This window comes from Chenopodium quinoa, unplaced genomic scaffold, assembly GCF_001683475.1.
Source record: "Chenopodium quinoa cultivar QQ74 unplaced genomic scaffold, ASM168347v1, whole genome shotgun sequence".
NCBI classification, from domain to species: domain Eukaryota; kingdom Viridiplantae; phylum Streptophyta; class Magnoliopsida; order Caryophyllales; family Amaranthaceae; genus Chenopodium; species Chenopodium quinoa.
Window position 1 is genome coordinate 1,600,157 of NW_018742461.1, and position 10,798 is coordinate 1,610,954.

The window sequence follows — 10,798 nt, forward strand, 5'->3', positions numbered from 1 at the left end:
GCTGATTTGATTGACGATTCGGACGATTGCTTATGATATAGTCGACCCACTCTAATGATATAGTCAATTATGTCTGTCAAATTGTGAATACACCCTAATGCTTGTACAAATTTTAATCTTGTCAATTATTAGAGAGCTAAGCTTGTCATGTTGTCAAATTTTTTTTTTACATATTTGGTTATCGATTGTGACTCATCAGTCGGAAATTCCTGGGTCCGCCACTGGTGGCGATTGGTTGTAATATGGAATGCATTGCCTTACCAATGGTAATTATAGTAAGTTGTTACATGCCTCAGAAATGTGTGACCCCCATGGTTGAGCCAAAATGAGTGCAGCTGTATAAACTTTATATTAATTCCCCCTCGCTAATTTATTCTTTCTTCCAAACCGAGATAGAAATCGTAATGTCAATAAGTTTTGTGCCAATTTTTGGGATGATTTAGAAAGCAATGACCTCTGCTAGAAGAAGCAATAGCTGTTTTCTTCGGCTCAAGCAATTTCTTAAAATTGGCAATACATATACTACTCCAATTCTTTATTTCAGCAAGGAATACTGTTTTTCTTTCTTGCATAGCTTCAGTAACCTCTCTTCCTCTTCTCTCCATTTTCATTCTCCTTACTTCTTTAGTCAATTGAATATATCCAAAATAAGCATGTCGAACTCGGTTATTTTTAATAGCAGGTAATGCAACAAAATACAGCTACAAGAAGACATTAGCTAGCCAAATTTGAACATTTGCGAAACAAATTCAAATTTGAACATGGTATCTCCCTAAAGTCAATGTACATATGATGCCAAAAATAAAATGTACACAATAAGTTGCTGAATGCAGTGATTTAGAATCCATCTGTATTTTGGAGGCTTCTGATCAGCATCTTCCCTCAAACAGTAGTCTGAAACTCAAGCCTTTTAAGCCAGAAGAAGTTGCCGACATCCTCTCCCTGCATAACTGGGCAGGTCTAGCCAGCAAATTTATATAAGAATACATACTAGGTAGATTAAAGTCTACACACCATCAGATTGCTCTACCTTTCTATACATTATCATATACTAAATTTCCATAATTTCGGCATGAACACTCAACAATCACAGCATGACAACCCCAGAAATGTCGGACGATCTGCCCAGAGTAGATCTTAACTACAAGGCACAATAAACAATCTATGGCAGTATGATACTTGAAATTAGACAGGTTGTGAGCAAGTACAATTTATGATTAGTGAGAAAACAGCCAGTAAAAGATTTGAAAAAAAAAAAAAAAAACAAACAAACAAACAAACAAAAAGATATCACCTAACTGACAAGCAAAATTAAAACTCTTCCTAAAGTAACTCTAGTATAATACAAATTGGTAAACTGGTATTGCAACTTGCAAGTACATGCATGAATAAAGAAGAAAATAGTTACAAGTGTCGACATAACTGACCATGAAGAACTACAGGACAGTATGCCAAACTTTCAGGACTGAAGCCACTTGCTCTCAGGGACCTCGTAGAGGAATTTGTTTGCACATCAGCTTTCAAAATCAGTGTTCAGCAGCTTCACCATTAGCTGAAGTAGTTTCTTCTCGAAAAGCAGGTTTCTCTGCTATCAATGGACCATGACTACGTGCCTGACCCTGAAATTCCGATGAGAAATCAGTCTCAGATTCAATAGTATTCTCTTTTCAATCATAATACTAGGCCCCCAAAGGACAGGTCTTTGAGACATTTCCAATTGCCAAGGAGGACAAGAAACATGTTAACGATGTCAATAGTCAAAATTTGACCAACTTGACATTTGATCTGAAACATGGAGTTTCAACATGATTTCATGATGTGGATGTTGAAATTGATTTAACTAGAATAATCTAAAAATTAGTAGGAAAATTCTGACCTACTCTGGGTTGAATTTTTGAGTAAATACTTTTGCATATTATTGGGTAGATTAAAGTCTTGTTAAAAAAAAATATTATGTATCATAATGACTCAAAATAAACATATGATGAGTTAGAAACTGTCTATGAGAAAATTAAATCTATACTTAGTCTATTCATAATTTTATGGGTAATAATTCAATTTAAAATCAATTTAGGTAGGGAAACGACTTAATTATTCCGCTGGGTTAACTGAAAATTTAAAATTCTGAGTCACAATTTATACTTAGTCTATACATAATATTATGGGTAATTATTCAATTTAAAATCACCCTGTTTGACATGTACACTCATACGTCTAGAAATATGGTTCAATTAATTAAATATAATTATATCATACTGCTAACCTCATACCGTGAAGCATGGTTGGGTACTTTAGCTTGTAGAAAGCTAGGAAGGCAATGGGCTGGTACCTATGGCTAAACATCGAACACATCGCTACAACTAAGACAATATAACAAGAAAGGATAGAGTAGGGTCACAATCTTTGTGGTAAGCCACTACCATCTTAACTCACTAGTCACTCCATGCCCCATGTCACAATTGAAATATAGGATTCGCTTGCAGTTCCCATATTAAGGGTAGTTTTAAAGTACATCTTCACTGCTATATGTTGGGAACTACAGTCGAATAGGGTATGCAGTCACGGATGTTCCCCCTAGGTATAAAACTAATTTCATATACATTGGACATTCAAACTCACGCACAGAAGTTCTTTACCAAGTGACCCATGACATCCCAGCCAAAAGAACTCTCTAAAAAATTGCCAAAGCCTATTTAGGCTTTAGTCCACGTTCTTTTGAAATTACAAGACCAGTTCCAGCAAAATTCAATTTCAACTTGAAATGAGCTTTGATGAGCACAAATTAGTTATCAAGCAGTACAAATCAATTATAATAAGTATATTAGTTTCAATAAGCAAAAATTAGTTTCGCATGTGATAAAAAGTTTAAAACACTAGCTTAGTATTGGAGTACTCCATAAAGTCATTATTAATCAATAAAAATCAATTAGTAAAATCAATTTCTAATACTTTTACCATCGGAAATAATTAACTTTACTTAAAAATTCTCTTTTCAAAATAAAATAGCATAAAATAAGCATTCAGTGAGAACTGGAATTCATCTACAGCTGTCGACAATTTAATAGTTACACAGTATTACCAAAGAGTTGCCAAACACAATAGTAAAAAAAGAAATACCAAAAGCATACCATAGTGTGAGCTTTCACAGGCAGAGCATCCAAAGGAGCTGTTGCAGACGGGTCTGACGGCCTATGAAACAACAAGTGCGCTATTGATCGATCAATGGGATTCGTATCAGTTTCCATATCCATAAATCCTGTGCATCTGTGTGAAACCACCATATAGATAAGAATAATTAACAGCATACACACACATATTTACACCATCATCTAATCATTATTATATCAGAAAATTTGACAATTTCCTTTGACATTCCAAATTAGCATTAATTACTTTCAAACAGATAACAGAAGAATACATCAGCATTTGGAGAAACTTTAAGGGCTGGAAAATTCATACTTATTTGTTCCATCAGATAGAAAAGCTCCACTTGTATCTTTATCATCTTTGTCACCACCAATAGGGTTGACACACTTATGCCTTCGCTCAGCACTCCTGGCCAACCGATAGAGACTGTCTCTTATGCACATTTTTGTCCTTACGTCTAGCTGGAAAACATTTCAAGGTTAATCAGATTCAGAATAAGCGGAACAGTGAAGAAGTCATTTCAATGAATGAAGAAAACAAAAATACAAATAGGAAAGTTGCATATTACAATATTTTCAGCTGATCTTATGATTACTTGACACTAGTCTTGCATACAAAACTTCCAAGGTCAAATGTATAGAATTTTTTGTTAGGTGTGAAGACACAAAACAGAGGGAATAGCTTCCAGATCCACTAAACAACAAGAAGATCACATAGCTTCATTACAGAAACAGGTGCAATTTATCAGACACTCTATTCACTAAGTGAAAACAATGCTACAACTTTGCGAGATGATATTCAGAAGTTCAAGTAATATCAAGTTTATACCTTCTCCATGACATTTTGTAGTTGTTGAAAACTACTAGCATCAATTGAGACTTCATCCAAGACTGAGCTCATACAAGAACTTTCCTGTATGTTAGATGAGTCCAACTCTGTTGCAATGCCAGCTTCATCATCGACTTCACTTTGACCTTCAGCTTCATTTTCAAGATCACATAGCTTCTGTACACAAATTGGATCAGAATCAGCTTTTTCAACCATTAAGTTGCCTTTTTCAGGATGTCCAGATAATTTGCTTTGAAATGGCCTGTCTTTTTTCTTGTTCCTGGGAGTTGAAGGATTCTGGAGAGCAACATCATGAGCTCTCTCCACTGATTGCATCTGATTGGATGCATATGAAGACCTTTTTAGGGGTACTGATGGAAGGCCACCATCTTCAGACTTAATTATAGATGACGCCGTGCTTTGTAAACCTTGATTAGTAAAACGACTGTCATTGGGATTTACCAAAGGAATTGGTATCTGTGCAGAAGTGCAATGAGAAGCTTCCTTCTGTTGACTATTTTCGGAAGATTGATTACATTGGAAGTTCAATGAATGGTTTGACTCCACTGCCTGATTTAGGCTGTCAAATTGAATGAAAGAGACAATATTATCTGAAGGGCGCTCTTTTCTTTTCCCTTCTGATGGTTTCTGATGCTTTGGCTGGCTGATACCAGACTGGATCTGTCACATAATGAAACCAAATGTAAAAAAGCAATCACTAATCTCAAGAGAGAATGGATACGAACATTGCTGATATTGTGAGCCTACAAATATCAAAAACACACACAAGTACTAAACTACAAATCACAAAGGCCACACATTTCATGTTAAATATGAAAGATCTTTGAGATCACATAAAACTAGCGAACATGGTGACCATGTCTAGCAAACACAAGGTACAAGAACACAACCAAGACTGGTACGACACAAATGAGCATATGGGGTGGATATTACAGCAGCATATGCTATTGTCATGATGTGAATGTAAAATTTTGTGATAATTAGTTCATAAGTAAAACTTTCCAGTGAGAAAAGCACAATTTCACAGCCGCAAATTTTCATGAACAGATTGAACTTTGTGAATCAGATTGGAGTATCATTCCAAATCGAGGCCATGATCTGAAAAGCATAATGTCTCAGAATATATGATCCATAGATTACTCCTGGTTAATAATGTAAAACTTTGTCTGTAACTGTTATCTACACAGAAATCGCTCCTTCAGAAGGGTTAAAAAATTACAAAAAACATACTTGTACCTAACAGTAAGAGGGTTTAACCCGGAAACAAGAAAAAGGCTAAATTCCACAGGAAGTTGATCATTCAGCACAGCACCCTTAACCTCCCCAAAACAACCACATATCCTTAACAAACCAGGAAGCCCTCAACTAGCATAAGAAGTTAAAATAATAAACTAACCATTTGAAGTCTAATTGAACAGTGAGCTACTAGCTTCTTTTAAATTGCTATGCTTCTTTCTTCAGGATAAGTAAGACATGTCAATAGTTATTGGTAATAAAAAGTGTAAAAAAATATTCGTTGAAATGCTTATAACACTGACAGCACATAAGCTAACCATACAAATATATAGATACTTCAATTTGGATTTAAAAAGGTCATTATGAGACCCAACTAAACAGCATAGTGTATACTTGGTAAGCAAAATATATATTATCGTCCATCCAGCTAGTGCAAAGGCAGGCACCTATATAAGTTCCTAACCTGTGATTCATTGTCAATACTAGAAATAACACTGGATCCATTAACGTTAGAGGAATGCAAGACAGTTGAAGGGCCATTTGCAGTCAACTTCTCTGATACTCTCTTACAGTCAACTACTGTAAGCTTCTCATCGCTTTCATCAGCTACTAAACCATTGTTCATCCCAAACACTTCTTGCTGTTCAGTCACACCATCTAGTCCAGTTGTACTGCAGTCTGAAAAGTTAAAGCTTGGCTTGATTGCATCATCAGATCCTTCCATTGCATGTGAAGTTGGAAACCAGCCCAGTTCAACATTATTGTCAATATCTAGACCAAAAGTTGAATCACAATTTCTGCACCATATAAGTCCATATTTGAGCAAGTTAATAAACATTTTTCGATCTGCAAGAAAATGGCAAAAGGTAATGGGGATATCAATGACAGTATCCAACTACCTGAACATCCGGTCAACATCCTCAAAATTTTCTATCTCAGACCATTGATAGTACAATAGATCGTTGCTCTCTTTGTCATCAAGATTATTACCAAAAAAGTCAAGACCACTTTCCGCATGAGTTGCATTGTTCAGCTCATATTGGTACAAGTTATTGTCCATAGAAGCTGCTCGCTCTTCAAGTACAGGATCCCCCACACATATTCCATCACCTGTAGGATCCATATTACTACTTGTCATACAGTGTTCAAAAGTCCTCTCTTCATCACCTGTAGGATCCATATTACTACTTGTCATACAGTGTTCAAAAGTCCTCTCTTCATCAGACGGGGAACGTTTAATTTTTCCATTACATTCCCCATCAAGTGAAGCAGATAAACCTCCACTAGATGAGTGGGTCCGTGGGCTGTTATCCATCATTTTTTCCTTTTCTTCTTTCACAGAACAAAAGTGTGTTCCCTCCTTTCTATGAATAACATTGCCTGAAGCACTTCTGTTGTCAGCATTATTTACAGCACATCGTAGCTGAAGCCGTTGACTCTTACTACTGTCACTCTCAAGTGAAAATCCACTCCTTTTGCCTCCAGGTTGAGGCACTATATGATCGTCATTGTCACCTAATTCCCAGACAATATCTTCTAGCTGCAACAATAGAAGACGATCAATGTATTTGTTGTCTAATAATAAAGATTTAGTTTTCATAAAGTTTTTATTCTACATATCAAGGTCATGTTTCATGTTGTACACAAAGCAAGGATCATTCAATCAAGACCAATCACCAGCATAGTATAATACAAAATGGAGATAGAGAAGACAATTATCAAGAGAACAAACACACTTCATACATCAAAAGGCACATTTGAAGAAAGGTTTGAATGGCCCCAAGGGAAACTCTAGTCTTCAATCCTTCTGATTTTACTTCAGCCAAGTTGTCTATAGCTTCAGCGGAATGAAAGATATTTGGGAAAAGCAAAACATCAGTGTAGCTAATAACAGGACATCAAGAATCCAGTAACAGGGACCTAGGGAGAACTACGAAATTCTTCGAAGCCAATTTGTGCATTACCACATTCTCCACCCTACATCCGAAACAACCCACTGTATGATACCCCCCATTTCATGGCGTAACGAATTATCAGAAGTCTGCACCTATCTCTAGCAGACTAGCTACAGTTACAGTACAGCTGAATTCTCAGAAATTTAATCAAACTCCTACAATCCAGCCTTTTGTCAATCATAGCGAATGCGCGTAAATAGAGAGAACTCCAATGTAATGAAATCAAACATCATTTCAAATTCTAATTTAACTGCAAGGGAATTACCATCAACAACCACTAACTTACATCATTTTCACACCGAGAAGACTAATCTTGTGCCTTAGACAGTAACAACAGACTTAATTCGATCGTAAACTGGAAATTCGCCGATTCAACAGAGTTTTTACTTAAAAAAGGTCTGATACATCAAATAATACATGAACAAACAAGAATTATACTTGGAAAAATGATTAAATACCTCGTAAATTCGCGAATCTGACATCACTTTATAAACCCTTTATCCAGTTTGTAAAACATAGATTGCCCAAATCGACATGTTAGAATTACACACCTTTTTCTGCAGATTAACACAAACAAAAGTATATATAAATCGATCAAATTCATCAATCAATCAAGAAAAAACAATTTTTAATCAATATCAAATAAACCAAAAACCTCATTTCTTAGTTTACTGCTACTTTTCAATCAAATTCCAAGTAATAACAGCTAAAAACAACTTATAAAATTTTAATTATTAAAGAAAATTGCTTTTTCAATGAACAAATCAACCCATTTCAACTCTGTAATAAAAATAATTTAAATCAACAAAAAAAAAAACTTAAATCTGAATCAACTTGACTAATTCCACACCAAAAAAATCCTCAAAAATGCTAAAAAATCAACCAAAACCCACACAAAAATTACAGAAATAATAATTATTTAAAAAAATTCAACCAAACTCACCTTTAATTAACAAACTTGATAGCAATAAAAACAACAAAATAAAATCAAAATCTTCCAACAAAAACCCTAAATCAGATCTTCCAGGAAGTTCTAGAGACTACAGAAGAAGCGAGAGGAGAGAGAAAATGGAGAATAATAGAGAGAGAAAATAGAGCAATCTCGAATTGTTTCTACTCTTCTAATTAATTTTATTTTTTTTTAAGGAAAAAAAAAGAATAATTCAATAATAAATTTTAATTTTAATTATTATTAGGGTAATTTAGGAAATGGATTAATATAAGAACGACACGTGACAAGCGTAATCAAAAGAACGATGGGGGATTAAAGTTTGTAAATTAAGGGAGGATCAGAATTGGTGGCGGAGAGGTGGGCAAGGAGATACGATCAGTTTCAGCCATTTGATTGGTCCACGTGTTGCTTTGTTAGGAGAAGTTGGCACGTGTAAGTTTGGTGTTTGTGGCACGTGACAGGCTGGTTGACGTAGGTTGTTAGTTGATTTATTTTATGGGGTTTTTTATAATCCACAAGTGGGTGGGAGTGGGTCCCGATTTAATATTGTTTTTGGCGCCGACCTATTTGTATTTTTAATGTTAGTTATAAAAAGTTGAAAAAAAAAAATGTAATCGATTTATAGTCTAATGTTTTGCCCCATGGAGTGTGACCAAAACCGTGAGTTAACTTTATCTTTGGGTTTTTTAGACTAGTAGGAATTTTGGGTGTGTAATTTCGTCATTTCGCGTGTGCGCGGAGGTACAACTTATAAGGGGTTAATATTGTGTGGATGAGATTCAATCTCACTCCTTGGATATCAATTATATAGGTTTAAACGATTGATGATTTATTTACTAGAATTTGCTAGTTAATATTGCGTTTAATTAAGTCATTTATGACCTTATAATCGAGGACTCGTGTCTTTTATTATTCATAAATATTTTTATTGAATTATAAAAGGGATATTCATTTAGTTCGCTTTGGCCTATCGATGAACCATTAAAAAAGCTGAGTAAGGTTGATTTTTGGCTAGGTAGCACAGAGAAATACTATAATCAACTTTGATTTCATTATTTTCTTTGATTCTTGAATGTGGGATTTTATTAGATTAATACATAATATATGGTATAAAGGGTGATTAGTATGCATGAAACTTCATATAATGCAACTAATAATGATTAATGAATAAGATATATATGTGCCTTAAGCATTAAAGGATGTTAATTATATTATGCTTTGACAATGCATGAAATTATATAACATGTACTCTGTAATAAATAAATTACTTTCTAATTAAAGGTGTGTTAATTCTCTATTGGAATTCTTAATTCTTGATGATTGATACCTAAGTATGTACCTAACATGCACATACACAAACATGCATATGCATGCTTTTAAGACTAGAGCTCTAGCTACGAGTTAGCTAGGTATTAATAAGAGCTTGAGATGCCTGCTAGCTGCTACAGCCTACAAGGTACGTTACTAATGACTTATATATACGAAATAGTTTGTTAGTAATTTAGCATATATATGACTCTGTTTGACAATTAGCTTTTAGTTGATTTGACTATTAGATTGTTAACTATTTGCATTAACTGTGTTTGACTAATTGATTATGATTAGTTGTTTGTGTAAAAGTATTTGGTAAATGAATGTTAGTTATTACAAAATAAGCAAGTAACAATTACTATATAGTCTATCAACCGATGTAAAAACGGGCAATTTCATTGCAGAAGAAATATAAAGTAATTGATTTGCGAGGATCGATCCTGCAATTGTGATTTTGATTCTGCTAGTAACTCATCATTGTGACATGTAATCACCTGGGAACTGAGGGAGAATATACGTATTTTTTTTGAGGAAGAATATACGTATTTTGGTCGCTTAGAAAGTGTTTGAATTTTTTGTTATTCCTTAATGATGTGTTTGGTGTACCGCATATGCCCTCAATTTTATAGTATTACTTGAAAACTGGTTTTCAGCAATTGGGATATTATAATAAGTACCCCTTTAAAGAGTCCTAGCCGCTCATTTGGTCATACATGTGTTTAGTTATTACAACTTACAAGTATTTATTAGTAGTATAAGTTTACAATTGTTCATACTTGTATTTGTTTGATCGATTCTTATGTTTTAGATTCTTGTTCAATTATTATTTTTTTGATGCAATGGGTTCTTGCTCAATTATATTGTTCGTACCAATATCTATTCCATTTTCTTTTAATTGTGCTAATTATGTATGTATCGGAAATGATAAATTGACAATAGCTCAAAAAGTGTGCAATGAGACTATATTGCAAGTAAAAGAAAATGGAGAACTAGTCTTGTTTTTCATATGCATACATATGAATACAATATATTACGTATGAAGTACATTTTTACTTTTGGTTGATTAGGAGAAAGGTCCTATCTGACCGGAACATCTCACAAGTCCACCTAACTCGAGTTAACGGGTAGGGCTTTTGGGAGGGGGGTAAAGGAATGCCCATCCCAAAAAGTCTCTAATGAAATTTGATCCCAAGATACAAACCTTGTTCGACCTGATAAAATATATCACGTATATGTATACATGAATGGAGTATAGTCTAGTATATGACTTGTGAAGCAAGTTGGGTAGCAGCAATAAAACTGGTGTTTGATAAACGACCAGGGCGGATATGAATAGTGGATAAGGTAA

The 10,798-nt window shown here is 34.4% G+C and overlaps 1 protein-coding gene across 4 annotated transcripts; it reads right to left on the bottom strand.

Annotated features, from left to right (window-relative positions):
- Window positions 1-648: 648 nt before the first annotated feature.
- Window positions 649-8,324, bottom strand: LOC110718605 (protein LNK1-like). 4 transcript variants are annotated; one of them, XR_002510930.1, is made up of 9 exons: window positions 8,131-8,324; window positions 7,646-7,744; window positions 6,132-6,772; window positions 5,696-6,029; window positions 3,976-4,656; window positions 3,460-3,608; window positions 3,129-3,264; window positions 1,428-1,619; window positions 649-950 (listed from the first exon to the last, which is right to left on the bottom strand). XR_002510930.1 is itself a non-coding variant. In XM_021897472.1 (9 exons), exons 2-9 carry the CDS (start codon window positions 7,667-7,669, stop codon window positions 1,527-1,529), a joined length of 2,001 nt encoding a protein of 666 aa, XP_021753164.1. In that variant the 5' UTR covers window positions 7,670-7,744; window positions 8,131-8,324; the 3' UTR covers window positions 1,177-1,526. The 4 variants fall into 4 exon arrangements, 2 of the variants coding, with proteins under 2 accessions (XP_021753164.1, XP_021753162.1); XR_002510929.1 differs by having other exon boundaries at window positions 649-960; XM_021897472.1 differs by lacking the exon at window positions 649-950 and having other exon boundaries at window positions 1,177-1,619; window positions 6,132-6,342; window positions 6,400-6,772.
- Window positions 8,325-10,798: the final 2,474 nt, after the last annotated feature.

Bases quoted from the DNA above. Each gene is read 5' to 3' on its own strand.
- LOC110718605 (XM_021897470.1), bottom strand. From the start codon at position 7,669: ATGTCAGATTCGCGAATTTACGAG. The intron at 3,609-3,975 runs GTATAAACTTGA...AATGTTTTCCAG, and splicing joins TACAAAATGTCATGGAGAAG to CTAGACGTAAGGACAAAAAT. The intron at 3,265-3,459 runs GTATGAATTTTC...GGTTTCACACAG, and splicing joins CTATCTGATGGAACAAATAA to ATGCACAGGATTTATGGATA.